The 23,529-nt window shown below is 36.5% G+C and overlaps 1 protein-coding gene across 2 annotated transcripts in view; it reads right to left on the reverse strand.

The window, feature by feature from the left end:
- Window positions 1-1,795: 1,795 nt before the first annotated feature.
- The window catches only part of LOC101742338 (uncharacterized), a 156,310-nt gene continuing 134,576 nt past the window's right edge, over window positions 1,796-23,529 (reverse strand). For both annotated transcript variants that reach the window (XM_004924742.3, XM_062674853.1), the window contains exons 4-7: window positions 12,865-12,943; window positions 12,347-12,515; window positions 6,383-6,745; window positions 1,796-4,273 (exon numbers count right to left, since the gene is read on the reverse strand). In XM_004924742.3, the coding sequence (XP_004924799.1) occupies window positions 3,931-4,273; window positions 6,383-6,745; window positions 12,347-12,515; window positions 12,865-12,943 (954 nt within the window). In that variant the 3' untranslated portion in view covers window positions 1,796-3,930. The remainder of the gene's footprint in view (window positions 4,274-6,382; window positions 6,746-12,346; window positions 12,516-12,864; window positions 12,944-23,529) is intronic.

The raw sequence follows: 23,529 nt of genomic DNA on the forward strand, positions 1-23,529 counted from the left end.
AAAACAAAAAGAAAAACAAGTACCGTAGATTAAGGAGAATCGGGACATTTTCAATTCCAACATAAAATTTCAACGGCTGTTAGGATAATAGCAATAAAATTGAGAGTAAAATGGTTCCGGAGGCTAAATTTTTTTACATTAACGATGCACCATTATTATACATAGTTCATTGTAAAATATACACCATAACTTAAAAAAATTGTTTGACCCGATTCCCGTACCGAACATTAACATTTGGGCCGTCAGTCCAACGGGCAATTTCCCGCGGTCCGTGAAAGACATTCCCAAGAAGAAAATTATTTCGTAGCGTTCTTGGCTTAAAGGTTAAAACGCCTGGTACTCCTATCGAGCGATGCAACTATATCCGGTGCAAAATCTTACAAACAGCTACTATTTTTAATACGCTTTTATTAGCTTCAGACGTATGTATATAACGGAATTTTTGAACATGATTTTGACCCCCTTCAAAACGTCGGATTAACTCGAAATTTGGCATACTTATTAAGGACCGATGACAATACAATACTTAGAAAAAAATTGAAAAAATTGATATTCAACCAAAAAATTTAAAATAAATAATAGATTAAAAAAACAAAAAAATACACTATTATAGAAAATCCAACTAAAAAACTTGAAATAAATTTTGATAAATTTGAATTAAAAATAGTGTAAGAAAAAATGATTTTATTGTAAAAAAAGCGTTCCGGTTCGGATGGTGGGACAGTTCTATAATAAATTTAAGACTGGACCTCATGTCCTAAAATGGACGGTGGTATTCACGTTGGTGTCTATCGGTTCCAGTAGATTATAAAACAATCTGTGTCATGGCCACCGAATACGGGACGAGAACAAAGACTCCCAAATCCGGGTCGCCAAATAATTTTAATCGAGATATTGATTTCTAAGATTTTAGTTATACAAGTGTGTGCACCGTCCCTTAAAGCTACTTACATACTGATACTATTCTAATCATTTGTTTTATATTAATTGGCTTTGATAGTCAGATGAGCACACCCGATGGTCACCGCAAACTCATTAACGTCAGCAATACCAGGGGAAAAGTCAAGGCGCCATCAATCATGGAAGACATTGTGATATGGCACTGTGGTAGAAAGTTCATTCGAAAGAATAAATAGATTTTTGGAAACGCACTGTCGATGAACGCAGTGTTCCATAGAACCCTACCTACAGTGAGTTGCCTCTTCTCCGGTGGGCGCGGAGAGTGGATTATCTCAAACAATTCCTCAGAGCGCTTCAGGAGTACCCACAACTATTTACTATCTTATACTCAATACCTATCTTAAATATATATTTTTAACGTACCTAAGCTGATAGCCTTGAGAGGCCATTTCAGCGTAACTTTAACTAGTAGGTGAGCTTGCGGGGCTCAAACCTGACGATGTTGATAACACGAACCCTAGCAAGAGCCGTGCTTCGCAGAATCTACCACCGGATCGGAAACGCGACCCACTGGGAAGATCCGGCGAGAAACTCAGTGGGTTGTGTCTATGTGTTAACTTAACTTACTCATCGAGCCCTTCGTCGTAAGCGACGGATTCGACGAGAACAATGACCGGTGCTTGATAAATATATTGTGTTAGAACGTTTTATAGCGCCGTGCCGACAGGCGTTATTACTTACTTGATTTCATAGGGACTCCAACCTCTATTGAATGGCGACTTTCATAAACTTCTTTAAATAATTTAGTTTAGAATAAACATCAAAAATGAGTTTAAGCGTACCCAGCTACTCGATGCTAGATGGCAGCACTCGGATGACGCGAATGAAACATCGGTTTGCTCAAAAACATGTTTATTTTGCTTATAAATTACAATCAAGTACAATATTAATACTTAAAATACAAAACGAAAAGTGTCCTAAGAAAAATATGTTAATGTTAATTTAGGGTTAAATGTTTCCAATTTGACTTAAATCGAAATATTATTATAATACGAATATCTATGATACGGTGTAAAGAATTTATTAAGACTAGTCCGTTTGAAATCTAAATTTTATTACTAAATGTTTTTTTTTAATGATGTTCTAATTTTAATTAGTTAAGGTTAGAGGCATGAGACATATTTAACACATTACGGTTGTTTTAGAGTGTATTTATTTATTTTTTGCTTAGAAGGGTGGACGAGCTTTCTGCCCACCTGGTGTTAAGTGGTTGTCGAAGCCTGTAGGCTTAAATGCTGCAACGGCAATTTGAGGTTTATGTCTCTATTGCAAATATAAGAATTACAATTTTTGTGGAAATTAAAATGAAGCAAACATTTCAATTTCCTTATGCCGGCTTTTTTTTTTAAATTGTGTATCCGATTATTTTATTTATTTGAATATTCTCATGCCCATAACGTTAAGATTTCAAAATTATATAATAAAAAAAGTATATAATATGTATTTCAAAGCAATCGAACCTAAATAACATTAAATAAAGAGATTGACTGATTTATTTTAATGATTTATTTTAAAGATACACACGTACAAGTATTGCTAAAGGGGAGGCTACACGTTCAATAAATATCGCATTGATCGCAACGACTGCTTAAGCTCAAATATTTTCAGTGTGAGACACAGTTCACACGAGTTTTGCACTCATCAGTAACCAAATATGGCTCAGAATGTTTTTTTTTTTCGGATCAATGTTTGAACATCGACCTTGTGTTAAGTTTTGTTGCACTCACAGTTTCGCCATAGTAAACTAAGCAGTAATTGTGCTAAGTTGTGCAAAGTTACAGTTTAAGTTCAGCTTAAGTTAGTCGCCCGTCATTGTATCCGCCGATGACGCTATTGATTGACCGTGTAGTCTTCGCCTAAGTTCTTAATGTAGAATCTCTTGACGCTTATACGAAACTCATAAATGCGAGGACTATTTGTATTGGCAGTTGATATATTTCTTTAATATATTATAAATATTAGAGTCAAACTAAATATAAAAAAAAATTGGAACGAAGCTTACGTAGTATTTATTAATCTTAAATAAATTTAAAATGCCAATTTTTACGTACGACAAATTTATAAAATTGTTTGTTTTTGTAAATTTTTATACAAAGTTTTAGAACATTCTAGAATACTCCATTACAAAATAAGAACGTGTAGTTAAAATCCAAAAAAATATGTGTAATTAGAATCGTGATTATATTATTATATAATTTTTATTTATTAGTAAAAATTTAGTGAATAATATATTTTCAATGATATATTTTCATAATAATCTTACTGACTAGTTTTTTTTATAATTAGACACTGAGAGCGACGCACTACGGAAATAAATATTTAATTAACAATAAAAAGACATGTTCGATGATTCTGTTCACAGGAGCAGCAAAACAGATGTACTTAAATAAAATATGGCTTTTTTATAAAATATTCATTGCATTTTTTATTAAATGAAGATTGAAACCGATTGCCGTCGTATCTCAGATTTGTTTTAATAGTTTTAATCAATCAAAAAGTATGCATTGAACATAATATTAAAGTGGTAACTAAACCTAAATAATCCTAGTAAAACTCTCACTGGATCATAAGCTTGTAAGTTATAGAAAAACGAATATAGACAAATGTATAGACACTCATAGCAAGGCGACTGAGACTCGCGATTCTAACACAATCGTGTGACGTGGGCTTAAAATTTCGCGAAACTCAACGGACACGGGACGAGAATGACGAGATGCTTAGCGGATGAAATTATTTTATGTGATTATTTGACTGTAAAAAAACAAACAAACAAACAAAACGTCACATCACACTTTCGTCACGTTCTGCCAACTCTGTATAGCGAAGAGAAGAAGAACACAGTAGATCTTAACACGTAAAGAGTTTGTGTCACTCGAAGAGAGAGAGAGTGAGAAACGTCGCGGACGTGTTAAGGTAAGGTTGCGTAATCGTTAAAGCGAGCGGGAAATAAAAGCTTATGTCTACTAGGAATCAGGGGGTCGCGGGGGTATGAGGCGCGGGGGCGGTCTCCGGCGGGAGCAGCATGTCGAACTCTTCCACGATGGTCTTGGGGTGCAGAGCGCTGATGTTGTTGTTCACGGTGTAAGTGCGCGCGTGCGCTTGCGCCAGCGGCGGCTTGTTGACGAGCCAGTCGTCGGCGTGCGCTTGCAGGCGGCGGCGGCGGGCGGCGCGCGCTAGCTGCTTGTTGCGGAGGTGCTCGAGGCGCGCTAGATGCGTGTTGATCTGCTGCGGGCTCAGTCCCGTGCGCCCGGAGCGAAGCAGCATGGCGTTGCGCTGGTACGAGCCCTCGGGGTCGTGTCTGTTCCACGTGTAACTGGAAATAAAACAGTATGCTTAAGATACCTTCAGCTCTAACACCAGAAGCAAGCTTAGGGATCCCGGTAACCGTACTCGTCGAACTTGGCAAAGAGTTCGACGTGCAACCTAACCCATGCATCAGCCCACTGAGTTTCTCGCCGGATCTTCTCAGCGGGTCGCGATTCCGATTAGGTAGTGGATTCATTCGCGAAGTAGCTACTCTTGAGTTGTTAGGTCTTTTCTTAGGAGGCGCTCGGCTAGCTGTTAGCAAATCCCACCCCTCGTGGCTGAGCCTTGCTCGCCCACCTGTCCTGGCGAAACTGGAAAGGCCTCCGGGCCACCAGTAATACATCAATCATAAAAAAAGTATGATTAATGTACAGTAGTACATTGCAGTGCATAGTGCGAGTTTTTTAACGTTCTCGATAGTGTAAAAGTTAACTCAATTTTGTATGGAGTTCGAAGGTTTACCTACGTTTGTCGCTAGAGGCACTGTTCCAACTGTATACAGATTTCAGTTAACTTTTACGCTATTGAGAGCGCTAAAAAACTCGCATTAAGCACATCGGACAGACAATATAGACAACATTTCAAATGGAAACACAACACAAACGTAGAAAAGGCTGAATTTAAAACATGTTTTCAATTTTCTGTATGTCTTATATGTAAAATGTTATTGGCGTGTGAACAAACTCAGGGGTCACTTAGTGTTAAATGGAATACGGAACCCGTAGACACAGAAGTCTGAGTGCCATCACACACTTTAAGATATCTCAATTGTACAATATAATGACTAGCCCAAACTTCAAATCGAAACGTATGACTACTTCTCGACTGAAATAGGCATTTAATTACACATGCGCTCTAAGAACTAATCCTACCACTATTATGTAAAGTCTCTTAATCAAATATGATTTATCTCTTTTCTCTTCTATTTCTGATCTGTATTATCTTACTGTCTGTAAATTATTTTTATTTCGAGTAAAGCAACAAACAACAGCCCCAGAATCTTCAATTACTTACGAATATTACGAGGGAGACTGTAATGTCATTACATTGATGTATATCGCAATAAAGATCCACTTAATGTGTTTAGTTCGAGGTAGTAAATTGAGCCGCGCAAGAAATGTATCGCCCTAAAGATCTTGCAATGGGAAAAGTTTCCTCGAGTTATTGAAAATTCTAAACGTTAATGGCATCGTAAAGAAATGTTTGGTCCGTTATTACGCTTGGCGCGTGCCACTGGCCGGCTTCTTGTGCCAAATTTACGATTACCGAATTGCGAAATTCCGAGCTGAAATCCGTGTATTCTTGATGGATGTTTAACAGTAATAATTCCCCGAATCCTGATCACGCAGGAGCCAGTCACCGTCGACACCGTCGATAACCTTTGCATTAGACGCCTTCAGCTCTAACACTAGGAGCAGGCTTAGCGACCTCGGTAACCGTACTCGTCGAACTCGACAAAGAGTTCGCCGGATCTTCTCAGCGGGTCGCGATTCCGATCCGGTAGTAGATTCATTCGCGAAGCAGCTACTCTTGAGCTGTCAGGTCTCCTTCGGAGGCGCTCGGGTAGCTGTTAGCAAATCCCACCCCTCCTGGTTTATTGCTTAGATGGATGGACGAGCTCACAGCCCATCTGATGTTAAGTGGTTACTGGAGCCCATAGACATCTACAACGTAAATGCGCCACCCACCTCGAGATATAAGTTCTAAGGTCTCAGTATAGTTACAACGGCTACCATACCCTTCGAACCGAAACGCATTACTGCTTCACGGCGGAAATAGGCGGGGTGGTGGTACCTACCCGCGCGGACTCCCAAGAGGTCCTACCACCAGTGATTACGCAAATTATAATTTTGCGGGTTTGATTTTTATTACACGATGTTATTCCTTCACCGTGGAAGTAAATCGTGAACATTTGTTGATTACGTATTTCATTAGAAAAATTGGTACCCGCCTGCGGGATTCGAACACTGGTGCATCGCTTCATACGAATGCACCGGACGTCTTATCCTTTAGGCCACGACGACTTCGAACCTGTCCTGGTGATACTGGAAAGGCCCCGGGGCCACCAGTAATCCTTCAATCATAAAAAAAAAACAATAATAATGCCAATGCTTACCCTGGGAATGGTCTCTTGAGCCGTCTCCGGACGGGTCGCCTCCTCCGCAGCTCATTGATTCCGTGACCATTTGATTTCGATTTGCGCGTCGAGTTGATTCTGTTCCTATTGCGTTTCGGTCCGTTCCTACCGTTGGTCGGTTGCAAGTCATACGACTTGGGGCTCACAACTGGGTTAACCCTCATATCATTAACCATCATAGGGTCGTTGACCTCGCGGCTGACGCTCTGGGCCGCGATTTCGTTGATCTTGCCCATTCTCTGCCAGCGGCGGCGGATGTCCTTCACTTTGGATTTGGGCATTTTGAGGAGTTTCGTTTTGCAGATGTAGTGGCGAGGCTCTATGCAGAGACGTGGCGCCCATCTGAAAAGACAAATCAATATTTCATTCTTACGTGTATGAAATTATCAAGTACCATTAAAATATTTTCGGTAGGCAGCAGTTTGCGTCTGCCCATTGCTGGCATTGCTGAAGTCCATGGGCGACCGTAACCACTCACCATCAGGTGGGCTGTGTGCTCGTCTACCTACAAGGGTAATAAAAAAAAAACATTTCAAAAACATCCAAAATTCAAAGTTTCCTTTGCCAATAGTTAATAAATATCGAATGACGAAATGTGTTTGTGTTCGAAAATGTCACCTTATCCGAGACCTTGGAAAGGATCCAGACAATAAAAGCAAACATAGCGTAATACAATGCCGCGCTGAATGAGAAACATAAAGCTTATTGGTTTTCGCGGTATCGATACAATAGGTTTTCTTAATAATATTTTAGTTTATCTTGTATCGTAAGTCATAAGCGAAAGCAGTTTATGATGTTCAAAATTCAAAATCGATTAAAGATTGTATTTTTTATAATTCTTAGGTAGATACTATTCCGGGAAAACAGCAGTACCAGGGATAGAACGATTTGGACCACTTTCATAAGATCTTTAAAAATAAGATGAATGGAATTACTTTAATTTTCGTGATACGTAGATGTTATTAGAATATTGATAACTGATTTTAATCCGAAGAAAACATGTAAATATTTGGTAAATAATAGGTAGTTAAGTAAACTGGTATGGAAATTTAATAACTAAAAGGACAATTAATTTATCAGCTTGAATGATGATATTTGGCTCATTGAGGCTGAAATCGTCTGAGCGTAACGTGTTCACTTCGTTTTTGTGACGTTTCCCATATAGTTTGCTGTTCGTGAAACAACGTTCATCATTTAATATTGTTCACGTACTCGTATGTATTTCGATTATTCTGAGCTTCTTCGAACATAATTATTGAGATCGACATTAATATTGACATCATTGACACCGTTACCTATCCTTATGCAAAAAAAATGCCATTATCTTTTGTCCAAACGAGTTTTTATAGTATCCTGATTCCAATTGATTAATAACTACTAAAGACAGAAAAAATTTTGGTCACTCAGAGAAATTTTAAAAGGAGACTACTCAATAAACCTTAAGAAAACTGTATTAGACACCTGTATACTGCCTTGTCTACTGTATGGCTGCCAAACTTGGGTATACACGACAAGAGCAAAACAAAGAATCACAACAACACAAAGAGCTATGGAGAGAAGTATACTAAACATAAGAAAAATTCAAAAAGTCAGGAGCAAAGTAATAAGACAGAAAACAAAGATGACAGATGCCCTCACACAAGCTCTAAAATTGAAATGGCAGTGGGCAGGTCACGTATTGAGATACACAGACACCAGGTGGACAGTCAACACTACAATCTGGAAAGGGCCAATTGGCAAAAGAAGGGTAGGGAGACCGAAAAGACGATGGGCTGACGACATAACCGAAATAATAGGAAAAGACTGGCAAACGATCGGCAAGGACAGAGATCAGTGGAAAGGACTGGAGGAGGCCTTCACCCGAGGAGGGGTCCATATCCAATAACAAAAATTAACTCGTACTAACATTTAGACAATAAGCATTAATAACTAACTAAACACTAACAAATAAATATCACATTGCAAATGTAAGTTCAGGATAAGGAAATACAGGCTTTTTATTTTTTATTTATTTATTTTATAAAGACAGAAAAAAAAACGTAATTTCTCGGGATTTTTCTAATAATTGGTCTACAAGTCCCGGCCGGCATATAGCGCAATCTAACTCAGAAGTCCATGAAATTAGAGCACATAGAACGAGGCAGGAGCGGATGTATGTCACTGTCACGGTCACAGTTCTGTTATACACTAACTCGTGACCCCAATCGGCTTGTACAGTATACTACAGTATACAGTTCACTGGACTGTTATTAAGTTAAGAAGTACCAATCAGTGGATTTATTGTACAGCCATTCTTTTTTTTATTGCTTATATGGGTAGACGAGCTCACAGCGCTCCGGTGTTAAGTGGTTACCGGAGCCCATAGACATCTACAACGTAAATGCCGCCACCCATAGTATAGCTACAACGGTTGCCCCACCCTTCCAACCGAAACGAATTACTGCTTCACGGCAGAAGTAGGCAGGATGGTTGGTACCTACCCGTGCGGACTCACAAGACGTTCTACACCAGTAAGAAAAATCTGAAAAATCGCCGCTTCTCACTTACACCACACGTCAACTACAATTTTAGATTCCGTATTTTAGGGCCCTCACAAACAACGGAGGGCCCCTCGCTATCCTTGAGTTCCCACACCATTGTGTTTGACACGTATTGAATTTTCAAATTATGTACATATTTGATCGTGTCAGATGCGTGGAGATTTCTTTAAATTCACAAACAAAAATCTGTTACTAATATTAAATATGAGTTTTTTATTGGCTCACAACTAAAAATTTATGACTTATCGGGACTTATAAGCATCATGGGTTCATCCCCACGTAGGGATATTATATACTAATTTGCTTTGAAATAAAATACTGAAGAAAAACGCTTGACTTTCTTTAGAGAATCTTATACTTTAGGCCACGACGACTTCAAATAATACTATGTCTAGTTTAAACTTCATAAAAAAAACGTATGTGAAAAATCTTTAACCACGATCTTCAGCGACAAACAAACCACACGTTAAGATTTGCTATATACTTAGATACTACAGCTCTTGCAATTTTAAACGGCCTCTTTGTTAATATGTGTTTCTGTATTTTTGTTGTAAAACTTTATTCATTTGATTATACTGACAGGTATTGTTTGAGAAGTAACAGATTTTGTTCCTCTAGTGATTCGGATGACGTCAGTGCATTCCCGATACTGGATTTCGTTAACACTTGTATATCCTCGAGTAGACGTCTTTCAACCGCTATGATTGCAAGAGTGAACGTTTATTTATTTGAGTGCAATTATTTATTTTCGTTAGATCGATTGTTTAGTTTTGAATTTTTAATAAGAGTTGTTTTACTGGCGAGTCTCGAAGTCACCGGTGTTCGTAGATCTTCAACGTTGTTGAGAGATCGTGATAGCATTCGGAAAAGAGTTTTTTACAATTTTTTTATTTCTTATATGGGTGGACAAGCTCACAGCCCCACTGGTGTTAAGTGGTCACTGGAGCCCATAGAAATCTACTACATAAATGCGCTACTCACCTTGAAATATAAGTTCTAAAGTCTCAGTATAGTTACAACGGCTACCCCACCCTTCAAACCGAAACGCATTGCTGCTTCACGGCAGAAATAGGCGGGGTGGTGGTACCTACCCGTGCGGACTCACAAGTTAACAAAAGTGCCAGAATTATAAGTCACAAATAATGGATGAATTGAATTTCTGGAATTATCAGTTAAACAGAAAGTTATTAATTAACTAGCTGACCCGGCAGACTTCGTAGTGCCTGAATCGATAAATAAAAGACCTAAACTTTATTTAATTACGAGAAATTTCATATTTATCTAGCTTTTAAACCTTCTCTGGACTTCGGCAAATAATTCAAGGCCAAAATTAGCCAAATCAGTGCAGCCGTTCTTGAGTTTTAGCGATACTAACGAACAGCAATTCATTTATATCTTGCCATAAATAGTGTGACAAAGGAAAAAAAAATTCTATTGCAAATAACATTTATTACTTTTACAGTGTGTTAGTTTAATACATAAATATAAACCAATTTAAAGTATAAAAAGCTTATTCGAAGTGGTCTCCATTGGCTGCAATACAGTCCTTTAAACGTTGAGGCCAGTTATCAGTAGAAGCACGCATTCTTTTCATGGGAAAAATTTTCACTGCCAATCGTACGGATTATTTTAGGGACTCCAAATTATCATGGCGTTTAGAGCAAACTGTACTCTCTAAAACTGACCATAATCCATTGGATTAAGATCGGGACTAGACGACGGCCAGTCTTCAGCTCTGATGAAGTCCGAAACATTCGTTTCCAACCAAGACTGCGTAGAGCGAGCTTTATGACCTGGCGCCGGGTCTTGCTGGAAGGACCATTCTTGATTATTGAACATAGTGTTGTTAAGGGGCTTCACTACCTTCTCAAGAATGGTATCTTGATACACTTGTGCCGATGTTTTGATATATTTTTCACAAAAGTATGGCTCAGTCACTCCTTCATAGCTAATACCCCACCAAACCATCACTGAAGTTGGATAGTGCCCACGTTGGACTCTGTCTACTAATTGGGAAGCTTCCTTAGAGCTTTCAGCATAAATACGGTCATTTTGTCAGTTTAAATGTTGCTCAATTGTAAAAATTTTCTCATCCGAAAAACAAAAAATTTCTATGACCTCCCTTTGCGCACCGCTTCAGTAGTTGTTTCGATTTTACCACCCTATTCACTTTTAAATTATCAGTTAAGAAATGACCAGTACGTCTCTTATAGGCTGCAAGTCCTAAGTCATCTTTTAAAATATGCGACATGGTTCTAGGTGCTATCTTCATCTCTCGAGATAAAAATCTTTTGCTTTCGGACAGAATTTCTTCGAATCTTTCCCTTACTGCTTTGACCACATTTTTCGTACGAATACTACGTGGACGGCCAGATCTTTTTCTGTCACAAACAGAGGAGGTTTCATTGCGCCTATTAATAGCCCAGTACACAAACATTTTACTAATACCAAGCGTATGGAGAGTTTTAAAAATTGCATTTGGCTCCATACCTACTTTGTGTAATGCAATCACAGCGATTCGGTTCTCTTTATCACCCCACTCCATTTTAATATCGCAAAATATTGTACAATGTATTGGCGCCAAAATGAGAAAACTCAATGAGCAATCATATAAAAATGACAGATTCCAAATTCAAATGTAATATTTTGTTTATTTTTAATTGTAACAGTATTTATGGCCAGACTAAGGATATAGATAGAATTAATTAATTATATTGAGCAATCTTGATAAGACTAAGAAAAGTTTTTTCAAGTTCAAAATTTTGCCGCCTTAAAAAAAATTGCGGCCCTGGGCACTTGCCCCGACTGCCCTTAGTGTAAATCCACCCCTGTACATAAAGTTTAATGGTAGTTAGGGTGTAAAAGAGTACAGTTTGTTCCGTCTATGCGAATATAAATAGTTGTGAACACCACTACCCCTTTTGACCATATGAGATCAGGTCCTGGACTTTCTCCGGAATAATCCATAGAATCTAAAGAATTTGTTACCAAAATCACCATCTACCACCATCTTATTCGTTTTACTGCGATGTGTTTTTTCTCAGATGAGTTTTGAAAATATTTCTCCGTTGCAGCTTTATTACGAAAGCAAATTAAATAACGTATATTAATATAATAAGGTATAATAGTATATTATAAGATATTATAATTTTAGCGTTCTCCGAAATAATGTAATAAACTTAAGAAGATTTTTCCACAGGAGAAAATCGCCGGATCCCCAGTATGTGGGAGTTGAACCTCACTAAAAATTCCTGCTGCTCACAGCCGGCGCCTTACCCCGGACCGGGCTGGAGTCCAGTCGGAGTTATTGAGACAGCGGGACAAACTTAAGAAGATAGTGCATTATCATACACATCGCCCCAAAACAAGACCCTTAAAATATATAGATGTTTAATACCCCTACCTGTACTGCATTTCGGGGATCATAGCGATGCAGTGCCACTGCAGCTCCTGGGGTGACATCTTTTTCATTTTTGAGAAGGACTGGTAGTGCATCTTCCGAAGCTCGCCGCCCCATTTCCATTCCTTATCGCCAGAGTCGTATATTCCTCCGATCCAACGACTATATTTCTCTGTTGGCAAAAAACCGATTTTTTTTTTTTTTTTATTGCTAGATCGGTGGACGAGCTCACAGCCCACCTGGTGTTAAGTGGTTACTGGAGCCCATAAACATCTACAACGCCATCTATGGGCTCCAGTGACTACTTAGCTCTAGGTGAACCCTGAGCTCGTCCACCCAACATAGCAATAAAAAAAGTGGGTTAAGTGAATTGGATGCATTCATATCCACAATATATGTACATTATTGTCACCAAGCTGCCAACAGTGAGCATCGTGGATACACTTTATCTTATGTGATTTTCTATTGAAAATGCCTTAATATTATTATTATTTTTTGACTGATTAAGTCACTGTACTCACTGATCGATTTTTTGTTAAGGTAGTTTCGAAGATTCTTATCCTCCCAACGAGCTGGCACTGTAAGATTGCTATCTCGATCCTGAAACAAATAGAAATCAAAGTTTACCACACCGAGAATATCCAAAGAGAACTTACAAATAAATAATAGTTTAAAAAACACGCTTTATATAAAATTCAACTTAAAAAATAGAAAATAAATTTTAATAAATTTAAATTGAAAATAGTGTAAAAAGTGGGGTGCTTTTTAAGATATTATTGAAGTAATAATTTTTCTACTCATATCTACCAGAAAAATATTTATAACTAATAACACCATGCACCCCGCGCTTTTTTTACAATAAAATATAATTTTTTTACACTATTTTCAATTTAAATTTATTAAAATTTATTTTTAATTTTTAGTTAAATTTTCTATAAAAGCATATTTTTAAAACTATTAAGTACTTTAACATCAATTCCTGCCTTATCGACTATAGATAAAAATTATATAAATTGGCAAAAATCTTATTTTGCAAATTGAATAATGGAATAATCTTATCAAATTAGTGTATTGTCATCGGTTCTCGATAAATCTACAAAGTTTGGATGAAATCTGGCCGTTTAAAGTCGGTCAAAATCGCGTCTAAAGGAGTCAGTTACAAACATACATACAAGAGAAGCTAGTATAAAGCGTGTAAAAAAATGGAAAGACCTTGTCATAACCAGGTGTGCCCTCTATTTGACTCGTTTTACATAAAAAATTCTAATAGATGCAACGTGCATAAATGTGTCATGCTTTTTTACGACAGGAAGGTCAAAAAATAATAGGAATACCTAAAGAGTATAGGCGTACCTATACTTGGACGTTGCATCAATGGGTACTCATACCTTGTGTTCGGAATGTGGGGTAGTATTAGGAGATGAGTTCATGAAGAAATCCTTGTATCGCCCAGTCACACATTTTTTGTTTCTTAACCATAAGTTATTAAGTTCACCCATCAAACGAGTTCATAATCCTGATGTTAAGTTCTAAGTTCCGTTATTATATTACAACAGTAAATGTCTGCCCGAAACGTAATAAAGTAGTCAAATAAACACTCAAAAGAAAAAAAACCATTGCTGCGTACGTAAGAAGAAAACGCAAAATTCATCAAATACCCTCTCGCATTCAAATTACTAAGTATTCAGTAATACATTTTGACTGCTAAAGTGATGTTTGTTGTAGAGAAACAACGTGTGAGGTATTTGTGAATTACTCTTATATTTCTGTAGAGTTACGTACGGAATATTAACTCTAAAGTTGTTATTGTTTGATGGCTCTAGAGTCGTACAAGGGTTTTCCACAGAGTCGGTGGACATCTGGAGAATTCAAATTGGCTTCGGCGTCGGAAAAGTGATTAACAATCCCTGACACAACACTCGACAATCGGCATAGGATAAGTTCTGTACATAATTCGTGGACACGATTCAATACATTGTGGATTTATGGATAGTTGGTTAGGGTACCTAAGGAACCCTATAGTAGTCCGAGAATGTCTTGTGTACTTTTCAAAATTCAGTGTGCTTACGTTCGTTCCCATTCTCGATTTTAATCTCCCTAAATACTATTTTAAAAAACCAGGTTACGTTGTCAAACTAGTATTTTTCATGGAAGTGTAGTTAATATTTATAGTTGCATTTAGATCACGATTACAATAACTTAATGCCTTGTCAGAAAAAAAGTGTCCTGTCAATCTGTCAATTGAACCGGCTCACATATCCCAGTTGACAGGCAGCCTGCATCAATATTCATGTAACGCGTATCAAGTACAAGATGTAACTAAACAACGTACATATTAATTAGCTATTTCTATACCTACATCCTCTGGTTTAACCACGACCATTTATTACCATCGATTTATATGCCTGTATGAGTAATCGTAATGGTTTTATTGTGTGTACGAGGCAATTTCTCTCCGTACGTGTTTTTATTGGCCGAAATACATTGAGCTAATACAGTATGGTCATTTGGAATGAGCATAGGTCAGGTTTAGTGGACGTTTTTGCGAATAGCCATAAATAACTCGGCGGTTACGTCATTTTATTTCAAGTGTAGGACTAGGAATAAAGTTTTTGCAACAATAAAACCGTACACCTTGAAACGTCAGGAATGTTTGATCAGTCATGAGTGATGTTGTGTTTCTGGCCTAGTTTTATTATTTTTGGAGTTGACATATGAAATTTTGCTTCAACAATGAACGTTGTTTGTCTATGAGGTGAACTCACGGTGCGTATAAACTAAACGAGCGAAGACATAATATTTAGTCTATTGATTTGTTTCGAACGAAGAGATGTTAAACATTCTGGTTGTCCGTTGGCTTAATTGTTTGTTTAGGCTTGCATTTCGAGATATGTTTGGAAGTTTTTAAATATTGTAATTATTATATTCATTCGAAAGTTTCGTAACATGGTCGTTGAGTGGCTATATCTAGGTTTGTTACTATGCATTAGGAATCCTAACATTGGGAAGAAATTTTGTATTAAACACGTTGTTTTCTGTTCTTGATGACTGGGCGTTCGTGACCCAGCTGGTGTTAAGCGGTTACTGCAACTCATAGACATCACAAAAGTGAATGCCGCCTTTGGGATTACCGACGTCTTGCCAATTTCTGCCCAAGAAATCATGCGTTTCAGTTTGAAAGGTGAACTGTGAAATTGTGAAATAGCAACCACATAAATACTCTTGAGACTTCGAATCATGTTACTTAATTGAATGTTGGCCATGAGATCGAGCAGCTCAAAATGATGGCATCTCAACTTTGAAAAGAGCAAACTATGCGTTTCTTAAGAATTTCTCTCAGCGAAACTCTCATCTATGGTAATTATTACTTAAATACGCATATGAAAAACTACGTCAACGTAACTTCAACTTGCACTTTAAATATAAACACTTAATGCTTGCATTATTTCTAAATTGCAAAAAATACCTTGAGATATAAGTTCTAAGGTCTCAAGTATATTTACAACGGCTGCCCCACCCTTCAAACCGAAACGCGTTAGGCCGGGCGGACTCACAAGAGGTCCTACCACCCGTAAACGTCAGTTTGTTCACTTGTTATATTGAAAATTATGAATTCCGATCAGCTTTCTAATGATGATTTAGGACGCTCTAAATGAATCCTGAAATTAGAGATGGAATACATAACTATATTCTTATTTTTCCCTTACGAATAACTGTCATAATTGTAACTTTATGCCATAAATGCTGTTAAGTATTGTACCTTGTTGAAAATTTGCGCTCACAAAATTCATCATAGTGTTTATTGTATTTTAAAAAAATAGGTTGGTTTTCTTCATCCAGACCCGTGCGGACTCACAAGAGGTCCTACCACCAGTAATTACGCAAATTATAATTTTGCAGGTTTGATTTTTATTACACGATGTTATTATTCCTTCACCGTGGAACTCAATCGTGAACATTTGATGAGTACGTATTTCATTAGAAAAATTGGTACCCGTCTGGGATTTGAACACCGGTGCATCGCTCAACACGAATGCACCGGACGTCTTATCCTTTAGGCCACGACGACTTCAAAACTTTCTTACTTGTCTTACTTACTGCACTGGTACTTACTTGTCTATTGTATTCAATAAATTTCTGCATAAAGCCAAGCTAATCGTATACTATAACTAATCAATAGTACATGACATTTACGGTAGACTGATGCTTAAGCTGCGTCGGCACATGTTCTATGCAAATACGAAGGCTCTTCGCTTCACGACATGTGCGGTGACGTCATGTGAAACATCCACTCGTTTATTGGCAATTGTCCCACTTTGAACAATGTTAGCTCACTTTCGGTGCAAGTACAAGTCCGAAACGTTTATCTGATGTCAATTTAGTTGGTATTCTGAGAATTTGTACGCGACATACGGAGATATGAACTCGATTTTGGAGCGAATACAATTTTTTTTATGAGAGTTTCATCAGTAAATTATTGTATGGTACAGTAATAGACTGCAATCGTACTATTTGGTGAGGAAAATAATGAAGATCTATTGGAGTTTTAATGCATATTTAAGGTAATTTTATCTTTTTTCTCCATCGTTCGCTGAGGATCGCAGCCACATGTGACTTTCCTCCAGTGTTAGGTCATGGGTGGCATGGCCCGCATGGTTATAGACTACCACCAATTGCATTCTTAACCAGATCTGACCATCTAGCTGGTGTTCTGGCCACGCCACGCTTGCCTTCTATGCGACCCAAAATTATGAACTTCTCTAATTCATGTCTAGGAGATCGCATGATGTGTCCGAAGAAGCTCATAGCACGCTCTTGGCAGATAGCAGAGAGCTTTTTTTGGATGTTTAGCTCTATTAAAGTGGACTCGTTAGTTCTAAGTGTATGTAGTCCATGGTATTGGGAGCATCCTCAGCCACACCCACATTTCAAAGGCATCGATTTTGTCTTATCCTATGTCTGTTATTATATTACAGCCGATTTGCTTCCAAACTTTTCTTATCGTACAGATGATATTTTCAAGATTTTCTTTTACATAGAAGTGTCACTCCATAAATTTACTGAGACAAAATGACTTAAGTTTTTGCTCTACCTACAATCCTACATCTCTATATAAGTATATTAAAGGTCTTATTTCAGATACGTTTTTCAAATCAAGAACATATTTGAATAATTTTGTTCCGTGGTTCTTAGGATATTGGATATTTTCAGTTCAGATGTTGATCAGATTTTGAGGTATTTTTATTAATTTCCATTAATTCTATTTAATTCGCAGTTCTTCATAATAGCTTAACTGTGTGCGCACTTTCGTTGAGAAAGCGAAATAAAAGCCTCATCCAATAAACTGACTCTTTAAAAATAAATAATTTCATTTACATTTATTGGTTCGATGCGTGTCCCGTAATGAAATGTTGCTTTTGTGAATTACATGTAGTAGGTTGATGTTGTTAGCAATTGTATAATTTATAGCCGTAAATAACTGTTACCTTTTCCGTTTCTTATTTTAGGAAATGTTATTATAGCTCTAAAAATAAAATATAAGCCCTCATCCCCAATCCGCAATAGTTAAAGGCTGTGTAGATAAACGTTTACATCAAACGTACTGAAAATTTGTATATTGTTAACAAAATAAACCTTCACATTCCCGAGATAAAGAGTTGTTTGTATGTACCAATTATAGAACAGACGATTTATACGATTTATAAATCTGTTGGTACGTAAAATAACGAACCAGCGAGCACATTATCGTATATATAACAGATATATGTATAATACTTATTATATTTATAATATTAAGTTGTATTAACGCTGCTTAACAAGCACAGAAACGAAGGGATTTTGCACCGAATTATCACTTGCGATGAAAAATGGATTCTTTAAATTATTTTTGGTGAGAAAGCTTATTAGTAATATTTGCGTTATACAGCAACAAAAATCCAAAAATTCAAAAATACAAACATCCAAAATACAAATGACGCAATATCAAAATAGGATTCCATATTTTTTTTAATTAAATACCTTTTAATTTAGAATTTTTTTGCCAGCCACACATAAATTACCTTTCAAGCAGCCAATATTCTAAAACGGCAACTTCATAGGTACAGATCTAATGTTATAGTAAATCATATAGTATAGAAGCTTATATCGTGATATTTAAATAGCTAATAATATATCTGTTGAAACATTCTACAAGTATTTCTAAGTTAACATTTACAAACTCTGTAACAATAATTAATCTATGTAGGTAAATAAGTCCGGTATTTAAAGGCACGACGTGGTTCTAAGTATTTATTAAATTTATATTTAACTATACACACTTTGGAGTTCATTCCAATTTAATATGACTAAGACAACGACACATGTTTGTCTGTATCCCAGACGGTTGGTGGGATTGTTTGCCTATTGTAAAATATTAAGAGTTCCTTTGCATAGAAATTTTCCTGCGATGTGGAATAATTTGGAAGAAACGCTCTGATTATTATTTTAAATTATAAGGCGTATCAATAGAACTTTACTCACTAATAATAATTATTATTTAATAATTATAGTAATTAATATTATTATCATAATAATTATTATTTAATAATTATTATGTGGATTTTACTGTTTGATCAAGACCACATTTTGTGGAAATCGTGTAGGCAATAAAAACACGTCAAGAGCTAGGTTCGTAATATAATTGTAGATTCTTTGGATAATTGCAGGCACGTCCATAAATTCGGTACAAGGTTAGACGCAATGTAGTGGTTTCGTGAAGGTGAGAATAAAAGCTAATTCAAACATCAACTGGATATATACTAATTTTAATGTAGGTATTGCTTTAGAAAAGATTTGGGACATTTAATCTTTAATATTAAAAATATTTGAGATAAATCATAGCTGAATTTTGTATGGATTTTTGCAGGCAAATTCTTTAGACGTGTTTTGCTTGTTTAGCAGTCTTTAGTATTGGTAGGACGTCTTGTGAGTCCGCATGGGTAGGTACCAACATCCTGCCTATTTCTGTCGTGAAGTAGTAATTTATTTTGGATTGAAGGGTGCGGCAGCCAGTGTCTAGATAGTTGAAGAACTTTGATGCTTGCAATAATGTCACAACAAGATGCCGAAAACCATACTAAAAAATAAAGAAGGAGAAAAATTTGAATCATTGACCGATAAATAAAGAATGTTCCCTTCGATAATCACTCAGGAATTATTTATTTTAGGGATCGAGTTGCAAAGCACCACGTAATACGCGCACATAGATGAGTTTTTTTCATAGTTAATTTCAAGCGTTTACAGTTTGCACTACTCGGTACACTCGCTAATTGTTTAATAGCAATTACATGAGTTCCAATTAGCACTAACTATTCTATTGCACTAACAGAAGGTCATGAACGTTATTTGTGTTTCCCACGGTGTAACACCTAAGCATCACTGAGTCGGATATGGTGAATTGCTTCAATATATTATTTGATTAAGAAGATCGTAAACGGGCACTTTTAATGTTGCGAACCCCTAGAGACCACAACGTAGGCACTTTACACTTTTTGTTTATAGCTTAGATGGGTGGACGAGCTCACGGTCCACCTGGTGTAAATGCGACACCCACCTTGAGATATCAGTTCTAAGGTCTCAGTATAGTTACAACGGCTGCCCCGCTCTTCAAACCGAAACGCATTACTGCTTCACGGCAGAAATAGGCAGGGTGGTGGTACCTACCCGCGCGGACGCACAAGAGGTCCCACCATCAGTAGTAGTACTTTACGTGAGAGGTTTAAAATTTTCATTATTCTGTTAATCTATTGCAGCCGAAAATCATAGAGTAATAAGATCCGTGGTATAGTCATAGCTATGAGTTCACAGGTGCTTGCTTGTTAGACCATGGATGCTGTTCGAAAACGTCTAAAAGTGAAGACTGTTAAACGTTGCAGGAAAAAAAACCAGAATCGAATCTAAATTCGAATGTGTGTACGTGGTTTCGAGCACATGATGATCCAACCTTGGACGTGTGGAATTAGTGCGGGGGAGTGAAACGTTTTTAGATTAAATCTCTTATGGAAATACGCGGGGAAAAGTATCGATTCTGTGTCCAGATAGGGATGTTAAAATATTTTTTACTAAGTTTATAGTGTACTAGCGACCCGCTCTCGCTTCGCTTCGGAAACATGAAATTTTATTATTGATTATTAACGACATCACATTAGAAACCTCAAAAATAGCTTCTCCACTATTTGATGGATGTTATTCTACATATAAACCTTCCTCTTCAATCGCTCTATCTATTAAAAAAAACCGCATCAAAATCCGTTGCGTAGTTTTAAAGATTTAAGCATACATAGGGATATAGGGACAAAGAAAGCGACTTTATTTTATACTATGTAGTGATGATGCGCACGGAGGAGTTCAAATTCTTTGGACACGTTGCCAGAGAGGTTGCTGAAGGAGGACAATTCAGAAAAGTAGCTGGTAGCAGGCAAGATATGCGGAAGAAGGCCCAGGGGCAGAATTTCAATGCGCAGTTCGGACCAGATACGCTCTAATCTCAACACCTCAGTCCACGACGTCATCCATACCGCTAAAGATAGGCTGGCGAAGGATAGTCCAGAAAAAAGTTATTAAAAGAGGTCACGACCCTCAGTATTGAGGATTATGGACGCAAGGAGCAGGAGAGGATGTTTATAGTTTGATTTCATGGACCTCTCATATTAATCACTTTGACGTATAATCAAACCTCTCCACACATAGTTTGTTGTTAAAGTAAGCAGTTTACTAGATGATCAATTTGTTAATAGCAAGACGAATTTATTAACAAAAAAAAAATATCTTCGCCTTTCCCAAAATAATCAAGTGGACAGAGAAGGCGTGCCTCTCGTAATATTTACATTTCAACCTTAATTGATTTATGCTGTCCCCATTGCACAAACGTTTGCGATATATCGCTATTCATTGCCCTATCCGTGCCCAAAGGCGGTTTATACGTAACATTTGTAGTACATTTACAACGTTATGTAAATGCAAATAAGGTTCAATCAGATTGTGTATCGTTAAAATTGGTTTTACGAAATTTAACGACGAGCTATAAAAATACCATAAATGATGTCTTTTTTGATTTGGCAATTTTATGAAATTAAATTTTATATTAACTTTAAATGCATTATTTAGGTGCCGGTGCTGTCTTCAATAAGATCACAGATCATTTCATGACAAAACAATACGTTTTCTAAAAGAAACCTGAAAATGAGAAATCTTAAATTATTCCTTATTTAAGGATTCTATGGCGTTTACATGTACCATAGTCGCGGATGTTAATTTAGATGTGGGGTGCCACTAAAGACTAGGTGTTCGATAGAAATGAGATGGATAAGTTATGAGAAGGATATACATCTAGTTAGTCTACACCTCAATGGAAATCCATTAGGAAATCCATCCAATCCTAAATAGGAGAAGAAATAATTTTCGTAGAATCAAATAGCTGTGTGAGTTGTAAGTATTGAGATGACTGTTAATAAGGAGACAGACTTCTCTACTGAGAAAGACTTTGTGTAGTTGCAGCCACGCTTAATGTAAAGGGAAAATAAGTGGAATTTGAAGAATGAATTTAATACTAAAAATATTGTTTTAAAATAGTTTAAGGAGAGTTTAGAAAAAAATTATTGAAAATTCAGTCAATCGACTCCAACACTACCCCATAAAATGCGAACTGACCCTGGATGCATTTTAGTTTGAAAGTTGAATATAAAATAAACAAAGCGTGCCTTGAATCGATTGACTGTTTGTTTTCGTTCCACGAATAGGTGGATATACGAGCAAAGTCAAGGCTGTAACGAAACCGCATCGAAGATATTTAAAGAGCCCCGACGATGTATCGAAGTGTGGAATTATAGCAACCAACATAAGTGTTGGGTGAATCATAGTTTCGTTGCATGACTGTGGTGTATTAACGACTTCAACAGGGGTTTCAGGGGATAGGAGAACATAAAGATTCCTTTTTATTTATAGTCATTTTATCATGCATTCGTCTTTAGACTCTTTAGTAACAACATTTATAAACTTTTGTAGGTTAGGTTGGAAGAGACCGAAACCTTTAAAGCGTTGAGGAATGATTTAGGTTACAATATATACAATATATTGGAGTTAAGACCAATGAAATCTCAACATTGCAATATACAATGTTGAATAGAGAAGTGTATCGTTGTAAATTGTGAAAAGTATTTCGAAACTTGACGTTGCTTTATCACTGTCACCCATAGACACAATTCACTGATTTTCTCGCCGGATCTTCTCAGTGAGTCGTGAGAATCGATCCGGTAGTAGGTTCTGCGAAGCGCTGCATTTACCAACAAAATTTGCCAGAGTAGGTAGTAGCCTAAACGTCCGCGCGAAGTTGGAATAACCCCAGCGAATCGGTAAGGAAAAAAATTATTGTCAACATTTCTTACTTTTTCTATAGAATATTGCGGCTCGAAGATACTGTCGATACTCTTACTGTTTATGTAGATTAAGTTGATGGTCACCACAAAACCATAAACTTATAAGTAAATTTCAATACGTAGGAAATTGTAAAATGAATACTGGAAAATTAATTTACATTTAAAATTATATTTAATTTTACTTGAAATACGGATATTATATTTTTCTTTAACAGTAGCGATTCAAGAAGATAATTTTTAGTATCCACATCCGAGATATCTCTTATCATTAGTATATAACATAAACTATCCATTTATATATATTATTAAAACTTACGGCTCCCGTAATGAGCTGAATTATTCAAGGTGAGTTATTATCGACTGATAATTTGTCAACCAGGTCACGAATTTGTAAATTTAATTATCCTGCGATGAGTTATATAAAATACTTTAAGTTATATTGTATTTTTAATCACGCAAAATTTTGGTGACTGTTTTTGTAGAAAACTCTTATTTAATTTCGTCGGAAAAGATAATTTGGTATGTATAGTTTAGATTTACAACGGTTTTACTTACAATAAAGATAATTGAATTCGGACATAGCTAAAAACTTTAATTCTTATATCAATTAAAGACATTAAAGAATCATCTTATTATAAACAAATCAATTTAATTTAAAAGAAGAAAACCGGTTTGTAATGTTTTGAGAATATTAAAAATATTTTAAAATTTCTTATTTAGATCAATAAAGAAAAAATTCTTTAAGAGATCTTAAGCAATAGATCAGTTTTTATA

The sequence above is a fragment of the Bombyx mori genome, chromosome 22 (assembly GCF_030269925.1).
Source record: "Bombyx mori chromosome 22, ASM3026992v2".
NCBI lineage: Eukaryota > Metazoa > Arthropoda > Insecta > Lepidoptera > Bombycidae > Bombyx > Bombyx mori.